Source organism: Pseudorca crassidens, chromosome 15 (assembly GCF_039906515.1).
Source record: "Pseudorca crassidens isolate mPseCra1 chromosome 15, mPseCra1.hap1, whole genome shotgun sequence".
NCBI classification, from domain to species: domain Eukaryota; kingdom Metazoa; phylum Chordata; class Mammalia; order Artiodactyla; family Delphinidae; genus Pseudorca; species Pseudorca crassidens.
The window spans coordinates 13,421,370-13,443,582 of record NC_090310.1 but is presented as its reverse complement, the minus strand read 5'-3'; the positions used below and the strand labels follow the sequence as shown (position 1 = coordinate 13,443,582).

Sequence of the window (22,213 nt, the reverse complement as noted above, 5' to 3'; positions counted from 1 at the left end):
GCCATATACAACAAACCCACAGCAAACATCATTCTCAATAGTGAAAAACTGAAAGCATTTCCTCTAAGATCAGGAACAAGACAAGGATATCCACTCTCATCACTATAATTCAACATAGTTTTGGAAGTTCTAGCCATGGCAATCAGAGAAGAAAAAGAAATAAAAGGAATACAAATTGGAAAGAAGAAGTAAAACTGTCAGTGTTTGCAGATGACATGATACTATACATAAAGAATCCTAAAAATGCCACCAGAAAACTACTACAGCTAATCAATGAATTTGGTAAAGTTGCACGATACAAAAAAAATGCACAGAAATCTCTTGCACTCCTATACACTAATGATGAAAAATCTGAAAGAGAAACTAAGGGAACACTCCCATTTACCACTGCAACAAAAAGAATAAAATACCTAGGAATAAATTACCTAGGGAGACAAAAGACCTTTATGGAGAAAACTCTAAGACACTGATGAAAGAAATTAAAGATGATACCAACAGATGGAGAGATATACCATATTCTTGGATTGGAAGAATCAATATTGTGAAAATGACTACACTACCCAAAGCAATCTACAGATTCAATGCAATCCTTATCAAATTACCAATGGCATTTTTTACAGAACTAGAACAAAAAAAATCTTAAAATTTGTATGGAGACACAAAAGACCCTGAATAGCCAAAGTAGTTTTGAGGGAAAAAAACGGAGCTGGAGGAATCAGACTCCCTGACTTCAGACTATACTACAATGCTACAGTAATCAAGACAGTATGGTACTGGCACAAAAACAGAAATATATATCAATGGAACAAGATAGAAAGCCCAGAGATAAACCCACGCACCTATGGTCAACTAATCATTGACAAAGGCAAGGATATACAATGGAGAAAAGACAGTCTTTTCATTAAGTGGTGCTGGGAAAACTGGACACCTACATGTAAAAGAATGAAATTAGAACACTTCCTAACACCATACACAGAAATAAACTCATAATGGATTAGAGACATAAATGTAAGACCGGACACTATAAAACTCTTAGAGGAAAACCTAGGAAGAACACTCTTTGACATAAATCACAGCAAGATCTTTCTTGATACACCTCCTAGAGTAATGGAAATAAAAACAAAAATAAACAAATGGGACCTAATGAAACTTAAAAGCTCTTGGAAAGCAAAGGAAACCATAAACAAGACGAAAATACAACCCTGAGAATGGGAGAAAATATTTGCAAAAGAATCAACGGACAAAGGATTAATCTCCAAAATATATAAACAGCTCATGCAGCTCAATATTAAAAAAACAAACAACCCAATCCAAAAATGGCAGAAGACCTAAATAGACATTTCTCCAAAGAAGACATACAGATGGCCAAGAAGCACATGAAAAGCTGCTCAACATCACTAATCATTAGAGAAATGCAAATCAACACTACAATGAGGCATCACCTCACACTAGTTAGAATGGGCATCGTCAGAAAGTCTACAAACAACAAATGCTGGAGAGGGTGTGGAGAAAAGGGAACCCTCTTGTACTGTTGGTGGGAATGTAAATTGATACAGCCACTATGGAGAACAGTATGGAGGTTCCTTAAAAAACTAAAAATGGAATTACCATATGACCCAGCAATCCCACTACTGGGCATATACCCAGAGAAAACCATAATTCAAAAGGACACATGCACCCCAATGTTCATTGCAGCACTATTTACAATAGCCCGGTCATGGAAGCAACCTAAATGCCCATTGACAGACGAATGGATAAAGAAGATGGGGTACATACATACAATGGAATATTACTCAGCCATAAAATGGAATGAAACTGGGTCATTTGTAGAGACGTGGATGGGTCTAGAGACTGTCATAGAGAGTGAAGTCAGTCAGAAAGAGAAAAACAAATATCATGTTAACACATATATGTGGAACCTAGAAAAATGGTACAGGTGAACCAGTTTGCAGGGCAGAAGTTGAGACACAGATATAGAGAACAAACGAATGCACACTAAGGGGGGAAAGCAGAGGGGGGCGGGGGTGGTGGTGGGATGAATTGGGAGATTGGGACTGATGTATACACTGATATGTATAAAATGGATGACTAATAAGAACCTGCTGTATAAAAAATTAAATTAAAAAAAAAAGAAAATCTTGAGCTTAGAAAGAAGTCAGTTGAGACAGGCCCAGAGGGAAGTCAGGAGGCATCCTGATTTATTTAGCAGGTATGAAAGGCCAGGCCAAGGCCAGCCTTGCCTGGGAAAGAATGCATTTGCAGCTGCCCAGCGAAGCCTGCTTCAACCCATCTCTGCAGCCACTGGGGAGGAAAAGGCACCTGCAGAAGGTCAAGTGAAGGATCGCGCTGAACTCTGAGGTTGATTCATTCCATGCTTGCGGATCCTTAGCCCCTCCCTCCCTCACATCGAATCTCTCAAATTTCAGTTTTCTTCTGATTCATGCCCCACTGTCACGCCTTCCTCTCCTCCTTTCCCAGCTCTGTCTCCATCCTGTCCCAGAGTTTCCCTGCTCTCTCACGATCCCAAACTACCCCTCAAGGTGCAAACCCTCCTAATCTAATTGGCTGTGACCCAGGTCACAGGTCACAGTCTCTGGACATTGAGTGTTCACTGTCAATCTGTGTGTGCCTCCATTTCCCAGCTGTAAAGTGGGAAATAAATAAGAGCTTTTATGGTGCGTGGCATTGCTTGTGTGTATTAAACCAGTTGACCCAGTGCCCGGCACGTGGGCAGTGATTCTCGTTAGCTATTGTGATGATGAGTGGTCCCTGGTGCCCGACCCTTCCATGCTGCCCTCTGGTTCCCCATTTCAATTTCCAAATTCCTGTCCTATAGCCTCCCGGAAAAAATGGCTCCCCCTTGGTCTAAAGCAGTGTTTCTCAACCTTGTTTTCTATTATTACTCCCCTGCCCCTCCGAAGTCTTTTTAGACATTTTTTGCTAATTGCCTTCCTCTCTCATGGAATTTTAGTATCATGGATATACTGTTATTTTGTTTTTTTTTTTAATTTTATTTATTTATTTCTGGCCACACCACGCAGCATGTGGGCTCTTAGTTCCCCAACCAGGGATCAACGCCACACCCCCTGCATTGGAAGCATGGAGTCTTAAACACTGGACCACCAGGGAAGTCCCGGATATACTGTTTATGTACGTACTATGGCCCTTTGAAGCATTACAAACCATTGTAATAGCTAAGATCTGCCCCCTTCAAGAACCAGTGTTATTACCTACCCCCCTACCCCCATGGGGGCCACAGTGCCCCAGGGAGAGGGCATGGTCTAAATCAGTGGTTCTCCACCAAGGCCAACTTTATCCCCTTCCCCTCTCCCCAGGGACATTTGGCAATGTCTGAATGTCTGAATATATTTTTGGTTGGTGAGGAGTGGGCACTACTGGGGGTAGAGGCCAGGGATGCTGCTAAACAGCCTATAACATACAAGGCATCGCTACCCCCTAAACCAATAATTACCCAGCCTTACATGTCAACAGTGTCCAGGTGAGAAATTCTGACCCTCGAGACCTCTAGGGTCCTCACCTCCAACAGAAGAAGTGTTCTAGGTTTAAAATTCAGCCGGGCTCTGGCTGGCTTTCAGAGATGCTCTCACAGGTGGAAGGGCCTTTCTTAAGATGGCATGGCGTGATGCAATGATAGCACAAGACCTGAACTCAGGGCTCCTAGAGGGACTAGCGAAGACCATACCTTCACTGCCAATGAGGTTCCCAGGCCCCGGGGAGACCCCAATTCTGGTCACCCCTGCCAAGCCCTTGTCCTGCAGAGCCTCAAAAGAGTCTGATTGTCAGCGGGTGGCCTTGACCTTTTTTTTTTTTTTTCGGTACGCGTGCCTCTCACTGTTGTGTCCTCTCCCGTTGCGGAGCACAGGCTCCAATGCGCAGGCTCAGTGGCCATGGCTCATGGGCCCAGCCACTCCACAGCATGTGGGATCCTCCCGGACCGGGGCACGAACCCGTGTACCTTGCATCGGCAGGCCGACTCTCAACCACTGCGCCACCAGGGAAGCCCTGACCTTTTAAATAAAAGAGAGCAAAGCCCCTACCAGCAAATCAGAGATTTCCACTGCAATTGGACCAGCCCGTCTCCCTTAGCTCTGTCTCTCATCCACGTGTGTTGTGGGTCATGTGGTTCTCCCTTCAATGAGAACCACGTACCCAACGTGCATGGCGGACTCTGGGGCCCCACGTGATCTGGGCCCTTCCTGCCTTTCTGACCTCTTCACTCTCAGTCTGCACGCTGACCGATCTGCTCAGCCATCCCTGCCTGGAGCTCAACAAACCCACTTGTCTCTGGAGTTCGAGGCCCTGTGAATTCTGTTCTCTGCTGTCTCCTTCCCCCTTCCAGTCATCTTCAATATCATTCCCGAGACAGATCCTCCCTGACCACAAATGTCCCCAGCCTACCACCCTGGGGACAGCCTACCGTCTCCTGTGCTTTCCCCGAGCACTTAGTGCTCTTCCTTCCTATAACGTACGTATTTCAAGGCATCACTGTTTGTCTGTGTGTGTTTAGTTACTTACTGTATGATCCCCCAACCAGACTGTCAGCTCTATGATGTCAGAGACCTGAAACCCCCAGGCCTCTCAGAGTGCCAGCACACCCTAGATACAAAAAGAATCAAAAGCTTCCAGACAAACCCCAAAGTCACCCTGGAAACCACAAACTACCACCAAATGCAGGTAAGAGAAAAGGCGAGCACAGCTGTTGCGTCTCCACGTGGGTGAGATCAGCACACATTCTGTGAGTGTCACCAGTATCCCTGCTGGCCAAGGAAGCCAGTTTTTAGCTACAGTATGTTAAGGACACACCTTGCTGCTTCTGAGGCAGTCAGCCCTCAGTCAGTGTTATCAGAGAGGCCAGTCTCTTCTAGAACCTGGGCGGTTCTAGAAGAACCGTCTTCTGCGTCTTCTGTCAGAGTAAGAAATGAAGCTGAGGTGCGGTTACAGCAGAGTGGAGGGGTCACGGGAACAGGTGAGGAATCTGAGGGGCACAGAGAGACATCAGGGGCAGAGACCCGCAGGCCCCACCTTGTCCTGCAAGGCAGTCTTGCAGCACCTGTCATAGGGGGACCCAGAAATGGAACCAATCTTCACCACCTCCACCAGGAACCCTCTTTCAATCTCCTGATTCCCCACCACTTTGCTTCCATGTGACATGCAGCACTAAATCACATCTGGCCTGTACCGCGGTCAGCTGCACACCCATCACTGTTCTCCATCACCGCAGGTCCTCCCAGCCTGCAACCTTTCCCCTCTCTGCCAACACGGGGCCTGATGCGACACTTAGTTCACTTTCTTGCATGCAGGACTCCAGACATGCCTATTGGACTAAATGTAACTCCTTCTAGGGTGGAAGACCAGACCAAGGTTGCAAGAACCAGACGTGGCAGCAGGGACAACCCATAAAGGAGATGGCAGAGTCAACAGGGGAAGGGAGGGAGGAGAGACTGAAGAGACTATCTCAGCCCCCTGCCATTGGATGGTGGATGTCTAATCCACCCAAGAGGAAGTGGAAAACATTCTCCAATGTGTAGATTATATTTCCCCCAAAATTGCCGCAACCATCTCTTCCATTCCACATGCTCTTTTGTAATGTGATTCTGCCCGTCCAGAAGTGGGGTCTATGCCCCCTCCTTCTGAACCCCAGGCTTCCCCTGAATTGTGACTACAGTAGACATGACACTGGGTGACTTGGGTGGCAAGGTCATAAAAGGTGATGCAACTTCCATTGGGCTCTTTTGAGATGCTTAGTCTCATCATGTTGAGAAGGTGCCCAAACCAGCCCACCCGGGAGACGACCTGGAGAGCCATGTGGAGGTGTCCTACCTGGGAGCCAAGCTCAGGAGACAGCTAAAAGCCAGCACCAGCTGCCAGACATGTGCCTGAATATTCTAGACGGTTCCAACTCCCATCCTGTAAGTCTTTCTAGCTAAGGCCCCAGGCAGGGTGGACTAGAGACAAACCATCCCCACAATACACGTATTAGTTTCTTTGGACTGCTGTGATGAAGACCTCAGACTGGGGGGCTGAAAACAGAAATGTATTTTCTATAGTTCTGGAGTCTGGAAGTCCACCAGGGTATTGGTAGGACCGTGCTCTCTCTGAACGCTTCCTTGGCCATCAGTTCTCCGTGTTCCTTGGCATTCCCTGACTTGCAGCTGCATCGCTCCAATATCTGCTTCTGTTGTCACAAGATGTTCTCACGACGTGTCTGTGTCTTCGCCTCTTCTTATCAGAACACCGGTCATACCGGATGAGGGCCGGCCCTAATGACCTCATTTTACCTTGATTACATCTGCAGAGACCTTATTTCCAAACAAGGCCACAATCCCAGGTACCGGAAGTTAGGACTTCAACATCTCTTGGGGAAGGGGGGCATAATTCGTCTCACAACACGTTGTGCCCTGTCTGAATTCCCCACTCACAGGAGAGATGACGAAATGATGGCTACTATTTTAATCCGCTCATTTGGGGGCTACTTTCTTTTTTTTGGCTGTGCCACACGGCTTGCGGGCTCTTAGTTCCTCGACCAGGGATTGAACCCGGCCCCCCTGCAGTGGAGTCCTAACCACTGAACCACCAGGGAATTCCCTGGGGCTATTTTCTATGCAAATAGAACTGGAACATCAACCAACTCCCTCAAGCCCATCCAACTCTTCCATCATCTGGATCTTAAGAAGTTGTGCCTCCCACTTTCCTGCCTGGATACAGATCTCTTCTTAACAGCTTTACTAGAGTTTGTCATAGCTGCCAGTTCTTTAAGAAGACTGAGCATCTTGCCTCTGGGCTAATTTATCTTTGATAACTTTCCAAAAAAGAGCCCCAAATTTGCCATAACCATTCTAAGCCCAAAGGACTGGCTGATTTTCTGGGTGAGCAAAACAGGAGAACTTGGTATGAGCATCAGGGGAGGTAAAAAACATTTTTAAAAGAAAATGATAACCTTTCACTGAAATCTGCACATTCTTTTGGCCTCTTTGCATCAATAGAATGGACCTTTGTAATATCCTACATGGTTGTTCTTGTAGGAGGAGTGGAATGTGAATGTGTCACCAAAAGGTTAAAAAGACTCTAACTGCCAGTCAGAAAACATATGTGAGGTTTTAATGCCTCCCATTTCTGTCACGTAGAGGAAACATATAGATGTATTTCTAAGCGTGAGTACTTTAAAATTTATGGCGTTGTCAAATGCACAATATATTTCCCTTTTAGATTTTCCAAAGCGGGGAGGGGATTAATTACAAAATAGTCAAACGAGGTGCCGTTTCATGCTCGGTGAAGCAGACAGTGGCTATGCGTGGCTGTCCCTGGAAGATGTGCCCCTACATGGCATTTGCACGTGGACGAATGGTGGCTTCAAAGCTGAGGGTAACCTTCGGCAAATCCACTCACCATATGTCCACTTAGACTTCTTTCCCCAAAACTAACTGGCTTAAATAAGAGCTTCCACAAAAATAAAGGCCATTAGCATAAACAAAGAGTTTCTTTGCTGAGCTAGGCTGGTATGTAATACTTAGGAAATGATCTTTAAGGACAAATGGTTCCATCTGGGAAGAGTCTCTGGCACAAACTTTCCATTTTCAGAACATGATAAAGAGATGTCAGAGGTGCTTTCATGCTTGAACCCGGCTCCCTCAGGGGGGACTGCAGCTGAGTGAAGGGTTGCCCTATTCTGAGGGCCTTTCAGTGCAGCCAGCCCACGCAAGCATCCTGCTGCAGAATGCGTGAGGGAGACAGCCCAGGGCGCTGGAACCCACCTGTCTCCGGTACTCCTCCAGGATTTCTCTCCACATTGCTTGCCCGGTCCATCATTTCTCCCTCTGGTCTTCCCAGCTCTCCAATCCTCTGGCCACACACTCCAGCCCCGATTCCTCCTCATGCCCCTTATGTTCTCATTTTAGTGATTATTCAAGCTCTCTTCCCACTGCCCACTTCCCTGACCCTGGAAGCATCAGATTTCTAGGCCCAAACAGCCTTGGTTCCATAGGACCCCAGGCAGCTGACTAAGGATGGCTCCCTCCTTGGCACCTCAGCAAGGGAAGAGGGGATAAAACACTGACGTTTCTCAGGCAAGCTCTCCTTCAACGGGCCAACAGATGGGATGCCAAGGATGGATAACCTGGGTTTGTCCAACTGGCTCTCTGCACGACAGCAAATATCTGAGAGGCCCCCAGACATTCAACTATTTTCCTGTTGAAGCCCTAAAAACTTTGCAGTGGCAGTTTTCCTGAAAGCTGAGCACATCGCAGTGCCCAAGGCCCATGTTTGCAGATATCCACCCCACTACTGGATCCTGGGCTGAATGCAGTGGCTCAGGATCCTGGTGGCTGTTCTTTGTGGCATGGCATTCCACAAGCCTACATGGTACAGGGAACGAGACAATTGTGCCCTAAATATTGTAGAAGAGGGACAGGTTGATTCCCACCCCCTTTCGTGTAGAAATAGTAGAAAATGGCAACAAACACACCAGGCAAGGATGCTACCTTCCAGTCTCCCGCCCCAGAAACCCAGAGCTATAGACCACCCACATCACTACAGTCTTAACTGGAGAGGATGGTGTAAATTCAGGTTCACATTTATAGAGAATCAAATTACTGCTTTATTCCCAGGGAGATGAATGAGAGTGACAGACGTTTCAGAGTTGTAAAAATAGATGAATGCTTCCTATAAATAACTCACAGATGCCTACAGTAATTGACAATAGATCTGGCAGTTTGGGAGCAGGCAAGTGAAATTCCAGATGGAACACCACAATATTTTCCAGTGCTAGAGTAGATGGCTTGGCTATTATGATAATACATTTCAGCAAGGCAAATATATCTCCCCTTAATAGAAATCCATTAGACACCATTTATAAAAATATCAACATCGTGGTTCCGGTTCTCAAACTATAACTTACACATAAATATCACACAATTTATGGATGAGGAAATCCAATTGCATGCTGTTTCAAACACGTTTTTGTTTATTGCATAAGTACAGTTCTCTATATATGAGATAGTGTATTACATGATAGAGGTGGATGGGCTTCGTGTCTATCTGGGTGTCTACACAGGAATTATGAGCACTGAATCTATTGCAAATGGAAGTACTTTATGATATGTATTATAGACAACCAACATCTTGAGCACCTACTGTATGATGACATCATTACGTAATCAGCAGTGTTGTCACCTCCATTCACAGGGTGGAGGGATGCAGCGCTCTGGATGAATAAATATTCTAAGCAATAGGTGAGCGAAAACCTCAGAGAGCTTTAGAGTCAGACAAATTGGGGTTGACTTCTGGCTCTTCCATTTATCAGTTGTAAGATCTTGGACAAATTGCTTGCCTCCTAACAATCCCAGTGTCATCCGTAAAATGGCATCGATAATGACTAATTCACAGGATTCTCATGGGGACTGAATAACCTAATGTTTGTAAAGTGCCTATGGGCACAGTGTCTGGCCCAATGTTAGTGCCAACCAACAGCAGATATTATTAAGTGTTTCTCTCTCCCATTTAAACGTCATGGCATTTGTGGGAAATGCCCGAATTTCTTCTTAAGCACCGAGTACAGACTAACTGAATATAGACTAACTGTGGTGCAAAAAAGTACTGCAACAGTGAAGGTTATAGAGAAGGTCAAGCCTGTGGGTTCTTCTCACCAGGGCCTCCCTTCTCTTCTCCCTGGTGTCCCTCTACTTATTGATGATGGTGTAGGTGTTTCCTGACGTTCTCTGCCCACTTTCAGAATTTTTGGGGTCCTGTCTTTACCCCTATATGGGTAATTTTTCCTCTGTGGTTTAGCTTTGTTTATTTATTTATTTACAGTTGTGCCGGCTCTTAGTTGTGGCAGGTGTGTTCCTTAGTTGCGGCTCGCCAGCTCCTTAGTTGTGGCATGCGAACTCTTAGTTGTGGCAGGTGTGTGGGATCTAGTTCCCTGACCAGGGATCGAACCCGGGCCCCCTGCATTGGGAGCGTAGCGTCTTAACCACTGCGCCACCAGCGAAGGCCCTGGTTTGGCTTTGGTATGCAATGATTTAATTTAGCTCTGACAATCAATATGATGCTTTTTTGCAGGGGAGGGGGAGGGAGGAGTATTTTTTTTTATGCTTGGCAGTTTTTGAATTTTTTTTTCCAATACTCTAACAACAGTAACAATCCTAGAGCCCCCGGTGAATCAGACACATGAGCTCAGCCACAGTGAAGGTGGGCTGGGACAGATTTATATACAAAATGAATCCACGTGAAGCAGCAGTCCAGACTTGCAGCTCCTCTGGCAGTGTGGGTTGCTGGACATCACAGAACCAAAAGCCTGAGAGGGTGCTGGGTAGAAATCAGCCTAAAAACAGAGGGCTTGGCCCATGCTGCTATGATTATACAGTGTTGCCAAAATTACACACAGGCACGTATAGCAGTTTTATTCATAATTTCCAAATCTTGGAAGCAATCAAGATATCCTTTAGTAGAGGAATGGATAAGTCAACTGTGGTACATCCAAACCACGGAATATTATTCAGCACTAAAAAGAAATGGGCAACCAAGTCACGAAAAGACATGGGGGAACTTTAAATGCAAATTACTACGTGAACGAAGCCAATCGGAAAAGGCTACATACTGTACAATTACAAATAGACATGTTAGAAGATGCAAAGCTATGGAGACAGTAAAAAGACCAGTGGTTGTCAGGGGCTGGGGGTGGGTGGGAGGGATGAGTAGGTGGAGCACAGTAAAATTTTAGGGCAGTGAAAGTACTGTGTATGACACTACAAGGATGGACACCTGTCACTGCCCAAACCCGTAAAATGTACACCAGCAAGAATGAAACATAATGTAAACTATGGACTTTGGGTGATTAGGATGTGTCAGTGTAGGTTCATCTACTGTAACACGTGTACCACTCTGGTCAGGGATGTTATAATGGGAGAGGCTATGTATCTGTGGGGAAATCTCTCTACTGTGCTGTCAATTTTGCTGTGAACCTAAAACTGCTCTTAAAAAACATAGTCTTGGGCTTCCCTGGTGGCGCAGTGGTTGAGAGTCCGCTTGCTGATGCAGGGGACACGGGTGTGCCCCGGTCCGGGAAGATCCCACATGCCATGGAGTGGCTGGGCCCGTGAGCCATGGCCGCTGAGCCTGCACGTCTGGAGCCTGTGCTCCACAACGGGGGAGGCCACAGCAGTGAGAGGGCTGCGTACCGCAAAAAACAAAAAAAACAAAAAAAAATCTTAAAAAATAGCCGAAACTTCAGGTCAAATAAGTCGTCAACTGACTTGTAACCTCAGCAAAATTTTTTAGAAAAGTAAATTTTGTTGTTCATTGTCATTTGACTCTAACATCCTATATCAAGGAGGTGGCATAACCACAGAGAGAAAAATGATTTCAAATACCTTTAAAACACAGAGCATTGACCACACATGACTAGTGGAATACATTCTAAGAACAAAATAAACCATAAAGAAACACTGAATTTCATTCAGTCAACTTGTTAGCTGGCATTCTTATTTTGAATATATATACATACATATATAATATATACAGTAGAATAAAGCAAGTAAGAAATTATGTCAATAAGAATATGACATTCTATGTATATTATAATAAGCCTTTCAGTGAAAGATAAGTATAAAATCAAAGAAGTAAAAATCCTGTAATCACAAATTTGAATTGGAAATATTCGTATGAAAGAACGACTTACATTTCTCTTTCTAAAAAAGTCAGTCTTGTCCAGCTTTTTTGAAAAGTCTCAGACAAGATAACAATCCAGTAGCAGCGAGCACCTTCACTGACAAGACTCTGGTCTCTAATTTCCCACTAGAAGGAATCGGGGATCCTTAGAGTAATGGCTGATTCCAGGTTTGAGACATAAAATATATGCGACAAGTCTGGAACCTCTTGGGCCAGAAAGCAAGGAAGCTCTGCGAAGTGGCTGTTCAGGTGTTTTGCCATTTTTTAGTCTTGACTTTTAGCTTGTGTTGTATAGAATCTGGATAAGATTCCTTTGTCAGATATACTTCTCCCAGTGTGTGGCTTGCCTATACATTTTTAAAGGTTATGCTTTGATGAGCTGAAATTTTAAATTTTGATTAAATCCAATTGATCACTTTGTTAAAAAACTGTTAATGTTTTTTGTACCCAGTCCAAAAAGTATTGCCTACCTCAAGATATTCTCTTTTGTTTTCTTCAGGGCTGTATGGCTCATAGACCCAAAGGTAAAAGCTAGAACCATAAAGCTTCCAGAAGAAAATATAGTGGAAAATGAATAAACAAGCCATAGACTAGAGAAAAATATTCACAGTATGTATATCTGAAAAAAAGATCATACCCAGAACACGTATAATGAATCCCTACAAATAAACAATAAAAATAAACAACACAATGGTTAAAAATGGGCAAAAGAAGATGTGCAAATTATCCATAGGCACAAGAGATATTCAACATCATCAGCTATCAAGGAAACCACATCGAGGTACCACTTTAAACCTACTGGATTCGTTAAAATAAATACTGACAATACCAAATACTGGCAAAGATGTGGACACCTGGACCTCTCATATAATGGTGGCGTGAGGGGAAAATGGTACAAACACTTTAGACACTTGTTTGACCATTTCTTAAAAAGTGAAACATGCATCTTCACTACATTCTAGCTATTAAATTCTTATGTACTTACCCAATAAAATCTAAACATATGTCCAAAAAAGACTTTAACATGTATGTTCATAACAGTCCTAAATTGGAAAGAACCCAACTATCCTTGAGCAAAACACTGAATATACAAATGATCATATTTTCACACAATGGAGTACTTCTCAGAAATAAAAACAACATGGAGGAATCTCAGAAACATTCATTAGTTAAAAGATTAGAGTATATAAGGTTTGATTCCATTTATGGGAAGTTCTAGAACAGACACAACTAGCCTATGGTGATAAAAATCAGAAAATGGTTGCCTGGAGCGGGTGGTGTAGGGGAGTAGAGAGAAAAGATAGGAAAGTGGCAACGAGGGACTTTCTCAGGCAAAGGAAATGTTCAATATCATGTCTGGGGAGGTGATTATTGGGATGTATGTAACTGTGAAACCCATCAGACTGAAGACTGAAAATCTGCATTTTACTGTATTAAATAGGACTTTAATAAAAACACATACAGAATGGGCCAAAAATGAATCATGACTGTAACGGATTTAGAAACATAAAAAAATATATATATATTTTTTAACATCTTTATTGGAGTATAATTGCTTTACAATGGTGTGTTAGTTTCTGCTTTATAACAAAGTGAATCAGCTATATGTATACATATATCCCCATATCTCCTCCTTCTTGAGTCTCCCTCCCACCCTCCCTATCCCACCCCTCTAGGTGGTCACAAAGCACGGAGCTGATCTCCCTGTGCTATGCGGCTGCTTCCCACTAGCTATCTACCTTACGTTTGGCAGTGTGTATATGTCCACGCCACTCTCTCACTTTGTCACAGCTTACCCTGCCCCCTCTCCGTGTCCTCAAGTCCGTTCTCCAATATATTTAAAAAAAATAACACTACTGGAAAAGAGCCTATTGGTCACCTTTGGAGGTTGCTATAGCACCAAATCAATATTCTAAAACTGTTTAAATAAAAGGAAAGAAGCAAGCATTTATCCGGCCTTTCCTATTTCAACTATATTTCAGAGTATCCAAATAGTTGATGAGGTTAAGTTCATTTTTAGTAGAATTACGGCTTAGAGGCGCAGGATGAAGGTAAAATTAAAAAATCACCATTTCGTAAGCCCTAATGAAACAATGGATCTGGGCAATGATCACCAGTGGCTGCTAAAACCATTAGGTGAAAGGTTGAGTGGGGAATTTTATAATGGATAAACCAGTCTGAAAACACATGGACCTACTGTTGAATCTTAACATCACTAAAATCCAGACAACCAGATGGTATGCATCTCCTAATGTGATGTGATAGGAAGTTTACAGCATCACCTAAAGTGTTCCTGTGGGAAAGAAGGAAGGGCTAGAAAGAAGGAAACTGAGTCTAATCAACCTTCTAGATCGAATACGGCTTAGAGAAGATGGAGATTAGAGGAACATGTCGAAGACATTAAGTGGAATCTACCCGTCAAGTCCAGATTGTGCAAAATTTTACAAGACAGATGGTTTGGCGTCTTCAGTAAATGAATGACGCGAGAATAACAAAGGTGAGGGGAAATGTTTAGATGAAAAGATACTTAAGAGGAATCTGGGTGGGGAGGGATGAATTAGGAGTATGGGATTAACAGACACACACCACTATATATTACAGATAAACACCAAGGATTTACTGTATAGCACAGGGAACTCTATTCAATATCTTGTAATAACCTATAATGGAAAAGAACCTGAAATTATATATAACTGGATCACTTTGCTATACACATGAAACTAACGCAATATTGTAAATCAACTCTATTTCAATTAAAAATTAAAAAAACTCAAAAGAGGCATATCAACCAAATGCAATTTGTAGACCTTGTTTGGAAAGGTCTACAAATCGCATTTGTTGTTGTTTTCGTTGCTGAGAAAATCTCACAGAATTTTGAGAAATATTTTTGAGAAACATGAACTGGTAATGGATTTTACTATGTGTAAATTTACTTCGAGCCTACGCTTTAGAAAAGTCTTTATATATTAGAAATGCACTCTAGAGTTTTTATAGGCAGAAGGATATGATGTCTAGGGATTTGCTTTTTAAAAGCTGAGAGGCGGCAACTGAAAAACACACAGCAAAATGTTGCTATTTGTTGAAGCTGAATGATTTGTACATTTGGATTCATTAGACTGTTCTATTTTTGTGTATGTTTCAACTTTTCCATAATAAAATGTTGAATAAAAATAAAAGAAGTTAACATAAAATGTAATGACAATTCTTCATTCTCCAATTTGTTTTGAGGGAAAAAAAAAGTAACAAGAGGCAGTATCGTCTAATCCCTTCATCCACTTGGGGTGGAATTCCCAGCCAGTAGAAAATTATCATTAAAGATTTTAGAAACTCTATGGAAACCATTTTATTCTACAAACTGACATGATGTTGCTGGCCGTCCTTGGGAAAGTCTCTTGAGGAAGGCTTGTTTGGGGGGCGGGGTGTGTATACGCATATGTGTGTTTTTTCAGCTTTTCTTATTTAAGAGGATGGCAATACACTTTAGAGATAAGTCAGCCTAAACCCTGAGCCCCACTGTCCAGTGGAGCCCAGAGTGGCACGGTGAACACCCCATACTTCTCCTGGAACCTCGTCCCAATTCCTGCTCTTGGTTGGGACCCCGTCCTATGCCTGTGTTCCCTCAACATCTCACTGCCAGCTCACAGAGGACTGTTACTCCTCAAACTCAATGTTTCTAAAATGGAACTTCTCGAATTCCCACCTACAGACCTTCTTCTCTGCCAGTGTTCTCTAAGTGAATCCACCCGGTTGCTCAGAAACCGGGGAGCTACCCCACACTCCCCTCTCATTCATTCCTCATGTTCAATCATCCACCAGCTCCTGTTCATCATGTCTCCTGAATGGTGCCCAGATCCATCCCTTCCTCTCCATGCCTGCTTTGGGTATGTATACACATTCTTCTCAAATCCACTCTCTCTTGGTTTTTCTCTTATTCCGGGTCCCTTCTTCTCAGTTTCCTTTCCAGCCACTCCTTCCACACCTTAAATGTTGCTTTTTTTCTGGACTTCTGTCTTATCCCCTCTTCTCATTTCTCTATGCAACCTGTTGCCTCTGGCAACTTCAAATATGACCTAGGTACCAAAGATGCTCAAGTCTATCTCAAGCTTTGTCCTCTACCCTTAGCTTCATCTCCACACAACCAACTGCCTACTGGATGAACTCGGCAGTGTCAGGAACTTCACACTGACCACATCTCAAACAGAAAGCATCATCTTCTGCCTTCTCCCAGGCATCCTCCAACGGTGCTTCTCATCTCAGAGAACAGCAACTCCCAATTGTTCAAGCTAGTGACTTGAGAGTCAGCCTTGACGCCTGCTTCCCTTCATCCCCTCTGTACACTCAATCCTCAGATCCTGTCTATTCTGCCTTCTGAATTTGTCCATTTCTCTCCCACTGCCCCAACCATAGTCCAGGCTCTCTCACTGCCCTTCCTCTGAGTCCATCCAGCTTTATCATCCATTCTCCACACGGCAGTCATAATGGTCCTCTTATTAAAAAAAAAAATTCTGATAACCTCGCTCCCCTTAGATGCCTCCAGAGGATCTGGGTTATGGGTAAAACATGGGACTATGTGTAGATACACACACACACACAGATATATGTCTCTTATATCGCATGTCTTTTTTTTTTTTCTTTCAAAATGTCCACAGTGGTCCTTAAGAGAAAGCCAAATTCTTGTTTACAAGTCTTGCATAATCTAACACCACTAGATTGCTGCCACTACATCTAACATATTTCCCTCTCCCTTTACCTGCTCCAGCCACCTGGAACGCCTCGCAGTTCCCAGAATATATTTCCTTCCCAGAATTCCAAACGTTTGCACATGCTTTTCTCTCTGCCTGAAATATCCTTTTTCTTTTTAAGACCAGTCTATTGAGGCATGATTGACATTAAAAAGCTGTACATATTTAACGTATACGACTTGAGTTTGGAGATAAGTATACCCCTGGGAAACCATCACCACAATCTATGCTATAAACATACACATCACTTCCAAACGTTTCCTCCTCCACTCTTTACTTATTATTACTGTGCACCTTAAACTTACACAGTGATGTATGTCAATTATATCTCAATAGATAAACAAACAAACAAACAAACCTGTTTTGAAAAGAATACAACATAAGATCTACCGTCTTAGCAACATTTTAAGTATGCAATGCATTGTTAACTATAAGTACTATGCTGTCTAACAGATCTCTACAACTTAATCATCTCATACAACCAAAACTGCCTGGAATATTCTTTTACTCTTACACTCCACTTCCACACCTTCTTGGCCTATCTAAATTCAACATATTTTTCAAGTCTTCAACATCGTCTCCTTAGGGAGGCGCTTCCCAACTCCCTAGAGTAGCATATATTCTCCTGTTATCTTCTCCTCTATTCTCCCCTTGTCCTATCTTTTCACACTCATCCCATTGGTAATTACTTATTAAATGAATGGTTTTTCTGCCTGACTATAAACTTCATGGAGATAGGGACCGTGTCTGTCTACTGTGGTCTCCCTAGCAAAAGCGTCTGCTAGAGCAGAGAAGGCTCCCCGTTATATCCAGAAGCATTCATCTGAACTGTTGGCCACCTGAAATAGATGCATCCAGATTAAAGACCAGTCGGTGAAATCCCAAAGCCTATTCTATCTACACGAGACCAGGGACTTTCGCTCTGAATTTTATCACAGGTATATACTCTAACCCTGCGCTATGAAGACCTTCCCATAGCCAGAGATGACCAAGGCCAATAGGGAAGGAAGAACCAAAGACTCATACAGTCTAAGGATTAGGAAAACGAGACAGAACTGATGGTTTGGTCACCTCCAGGAGTGACCATTATCCAAATCACAACATCCAATAGATAGAGCAGACTTAAAACCAAGAGTTCCAAACGGAAGACAAAGGGCACAAGAGGCTTCTGGACATTGGGGATTTTGATGTCAAGGGTCTGATAGAGGGCAGGGAGGAGCCTTCACGTTAAAATGGATGCTGGGTGATGAGTCCCAAAGCCCATGGACAGAGGAGTGGCTGGGGTGGGGATCAGAGCATCAGTCAACAGCACTTTTCAGAGCTGTTTCATGTTTCTACTTGGGCTGAGTTATCCATCTTCACTCTCAGACATCAGTACTCCTGATTCTTGAACTTTCAGAGTCAGACCAGGACTGTATATGCCATCAGCCCCCCTGATTATGAGGCCTTTGGACTCACACTGAATTATACCACCAGCTTGTCAGAGACAAGACACAAGATCGGGAGCAAAAAAAAAAAAGAAAAAGAAAAAAAAGAACAAGAGATGGGGCAAAGAGTGGGAGAGGGAGATTCCATGTTCATCTGGAGCCCTGGGACTTAGGTCACCCCAGACAGCCCATAATTTCTAAGCCCTTTGAAGGAGGCAGTCCTTCAAATGCTGGTCTCGACAATATTTTCAACAACAATGTACACACATAGGAATTCTGCCTTTTATTCAGTTCTTGAGATTCATGGTGAGCTAAGACCTTTTCTGGTGGCTTGAGGATCTGACAGCATCTTTCTATCACCTTCCTTTCAGATTAGCTGCCAGACAGGATTCCGCAGTGGTGTATGTCACGCTCTTATATGAGAGCTCAGAATAAGACAGTGCCTCTTCTTCCCAAAGCAGACGGATATATTGGAGAAACCTGAGGCCATCTGATTTTATACCACTTAAAAGTAATCTATCTGGTCTTTTCTCCTCGGAGAATTTTTTTTCCTCTTACCATTTAGACATGTTACTATAACATGCCTCGTTAATGGTTTCTGATTAATGTTACTCAGAACAAGATGAAACCTTTCAATTTCTGATCTCATTTATTTTCTCAGCCCTGGAAAGCTTTTTTTTTCCCCTCCACTGTATCGACTGTTTTGGTCACAGGCAAGCTTGCCTTTCATACAAACAATAGCCCTAGAGTAAATCCTACTGTTTTTATTTCCCTGAACCACAGTGAGACTTTCTATTCTTCCTGTTCTTTAATTACTGAGGATGGAATTAAAAAGTAATGAAAAATGTTAGAGAATAGTTAGATCACAGATGGACCTATTTCTTAGTCAAAGAAATTACAAAGATGTGGTCTCATGTTAAAATTTCCCCACTTAACTAAAGCATAGAATTTTGTGTCATTTCTTACAGGTTATTATAGGTTAATTTATATAATGTATGTGTGTACACTTTATATAATTATATATGTGTATGTATGTGTACACATATTACATAAGCTCTGAGTTTTTTCAAGCAGCAGGGATGGCTTTCTTAATAATGTATTTTTCAAGGTGGGCCTTGAAGCATGTGGACTCTCACCTGGGCTCGTTTCTGAGAATAGATACGTGTTTGCCAGGAAGCCGGCTAAGGTCGGGTGTAGATCAGGGGCTCTGAAACTTGGGTGTGTAACGGAATCATCTGGAAGGCTTATTAAAACACAGGTTGCTGGACACCACCCCAGAGTGTTAGTAAGTGTAGGATGGGGCCCGAGAACCTGCATTTGTAACAAGGGCCAGGTGACGTGGATGCGCTGGTCAGGGACCACATCTTAAGAACACAGACTACTGTGTAGATGGTGGCTACGTGGACCCTAGACCCAGGCCTTGGCCCTTAGGGTACCAACAGCAGTCAATTCCTGCTTTGAGAATCAGCAGAAAACCAAAGCTTCTGTGGAGAGTCAGCTCGTAGGTCATGGGATGACACGGTCTATGGAAGTAAGAGGCATAAACATTCCCAAATGTCCAGCGTGGATGCCGGACGTGCCCGGGATAAGAGGCAAGTGATTGCATGAGGGTGGGATCCGAGCCCCATCCATCGGATGCTTACATAAAGACGTGTGGAGGACAGCCAGACACGCAGCTACCCCAGAGAAGACAAGTCAGAGAGCAGGCTCTGGGCCCCATTGCTCCAGCCTGCCACATGGAGATGCAGAGCGGACCTCACGGGCCCTCAGCTCATGGCACAGGGGCTGTGCTCTACTAGGCTGTGCTGCTGCAGGACCAAGACTCACAAGCCCCTCCCCTCCTGCAGGGATCGGGTAGCCACGAAGGACTGTCACTGTCATCAACATGGAGCCTGGCAGAGCCTGGCACCCAGACCTTTGCTGTGCAAGCATGGGGAGACCAACATCCTAGAAAGCCTTATCAGTGGGTTCCGCGGTCACCACCTCTGTTCTCCCCGGAGCGCAGCCTGCCCCTGCAATAAAATCTGGGGGCCCTCCTGTGCCCATAACCCCTCCACCTGTGCCCCTGCCTCCGGAGGGACAGTGCTCCCTCATCCTGTTCTCCCCTCTGTTGGTGACGTCTGACCCTCCACTGGGTTCCTTCTTACAGCATATAGAGACATTCAAATCTCCCTTAATAAAAGTATTAAATTATTAAAATTAATAACTTATTATAAATTTTAATAATTGTATACATATTATATACATAAAATTTTATAAACTATCATAAAATTTATAAAAAATTTAAGAAGTTTAACCATCTCAATGCAGGGCTGCCTTCAGCTCCTTCCCTTCACAAATAAGTACCTGGACAAGTTATCACCTCCCATTTCACCATCGGGCTTGTCTCCATGATGTCGCTGCTTCTACGCATGTTGGGTCCTCATAGGCATTCAGTCATCAGTCTAACAGATACCTACTGAGCCATGTGTTAAGCATGGTTCTACATGCTTGGGATGCAAAGGTGAGCCCCACAGAGATCTGTGCCCCATAAAGCTTGCAATCTAGCTAGTAAAGGTAGAGAAATACAATACGCACAATAAATAAGTCAGTTCCCTGGCGTGCTAGAAGCGGATGAGAGCTCAGGAAAAGAGCAGCGTGAGAAGGGATGAGGAGATGGGAGCAGGGCAGAGACTGAAGTTACAGGCCAAGTTCAACATGCTGGGCCCAAATTTTTTCCTTCAATTAAATTTCAAATGGGTAAATGCCAAGTATATTAGCTAGGGTAACATATTCATGGGCTTTTTAATTGCTCGACTTTCAAAGAAATCTTATGTAAATTCCACTTAGGAAAGAACCCAGCCTGGAACCGAAAACACAGCAAGAGTCTGCAGTCTCCAAAAGGGAGTGATTTTAGGATCCAGGGAAGGTCTCCACCATCCTCTTTGCTTCTGCAGCCTGGACGTTCATTACATCATGAGGACATGAAGCCTTCCATTCCACGAAGGGGGCTCAAGTGTAGAGGAGGGGGCAGTGCAGTGTCTTAAAGGTCCTGAGCAGTTAGGGATAACGAGTGAAATCTGACACAGAGAGCAGGCTTTGACTGGGGTACTTGCACTAGGTACTGGGTACTTGCCTGGCTAGAACAAGAAGGAGATTCCAGCAGCGGAAGGAGGAAGAAATTCAATAAACTTAAACCTTACAGTTGTGTCCTGAGTCGTTTCCAAAAAGCCTACTTCCCAGGGGCTCAGGAATGCACAAGCTCAGGACAGGGAGCAGTGGGGACACAGAGACCCCAGCTGGGCATCATCCCCCAGGACCCCCCTCTTTGCGGTATGGAGGAGGACGTACCAGTTAAGCGGTTACCAGGTGTCCCCCATCCACACCCCTCATTCGGGTTCATTCACTAAAGTGAAGAGGTTGGAATGCATCAATTTGTCCAACTTTTTTGTTTACGGTGAACTTCATCTTTCAAACAGAATCTTAAGCAATACCCAGTGTCTGAAATATCCAGCAGTGGAGCGGATCTGAATGGGGGGCCAGCAAGAGGCCATTCTGTGTCTTCTTCCTCTCCCCACTCCCATTATCCTCCGTAGAAGCATTTCTGAGAAATGGGAGAGTCCCACAGAACATGGTCCTTCTCTCCTCTGGCATCTTATGACTCTATGATGTACATGAATAGTCAAAACATGTAGCATGTAAATTCTAATTTAAGGAGATGATTTAATTTTAAGAAAAATTTAAGGAGAGAGTGAAACTGGATGGGAGTGGGGACCAAATTCTCTAGCTAATGTCCAGATTGGGTCGCCCAGGCATGAAAAAATTGTTCAACCTTTCGAGGGGCGAAGGCCAGGTCTCCCCCAGTCTGAGGAGGGGTGACAACCCTGCTGGAACATCTTTAGGAACAGAAGTGGGATGAAGGATTCTGTCATTCACCAGCTAAAGAAGCTTCAAATACACAGCAAAAATGACCAGGCAGTTCTACTCACAAACACAAACAGACTAAGAGGAAAGGATGCCATGACACAAACCTTGATTCCAAGTTCGATATTTTCTCCTCCATACACATCCATCCCAGGGTCCAGAAGACCAATTTCACCAAAGAACTTCCTGTTGACCACAAACGAGCAGCCAATCATGGCTGGCGTTCTGCGGGAGGGAGAAAGAGGCAACAGTCATGTGATACGTACATGCGAATATTACTCAGCCGCGAGAAAAGGAAATCCTGACATTTGCAACAACACAGATGGACCTTGAGGGCGTTATGCTGAGTGGAACAAGTCAGAGAAAGACAAATACTGTAGAACTCTCTTATATGTGGAATCTAAAAAAGTCAAATCATAGAAACAACGAGTAGATTGGTGGTTACCAAAGGCTGGG

At 43.8% G+C, this 22,213-nt stretch overlaps 1 protein-coding gene across 1 annotated transcript in view; it reads right to left on the bottom strand.

The window, feature by feature from the left end:
- GALNT17 (polypeptide N-acetylgalactosaminyltransferase 17) overlaps positions 1-22,213 on the bottom strand; it is a 448,716-nt gene that overhangs the window by 72,783 nt on the left and 353,720 nt on the right. Inside the window, exon 6 of the mRNA XM_067705964.1 lies at positions 21,865-21,982. Coding sequence (XP_067562065.1) covers positions 21,865-21,982 — 118 coding nt within the window. The remainder of the gene's footprint in view (positions 1-21,864; positions 21,983-22,213) is intronic.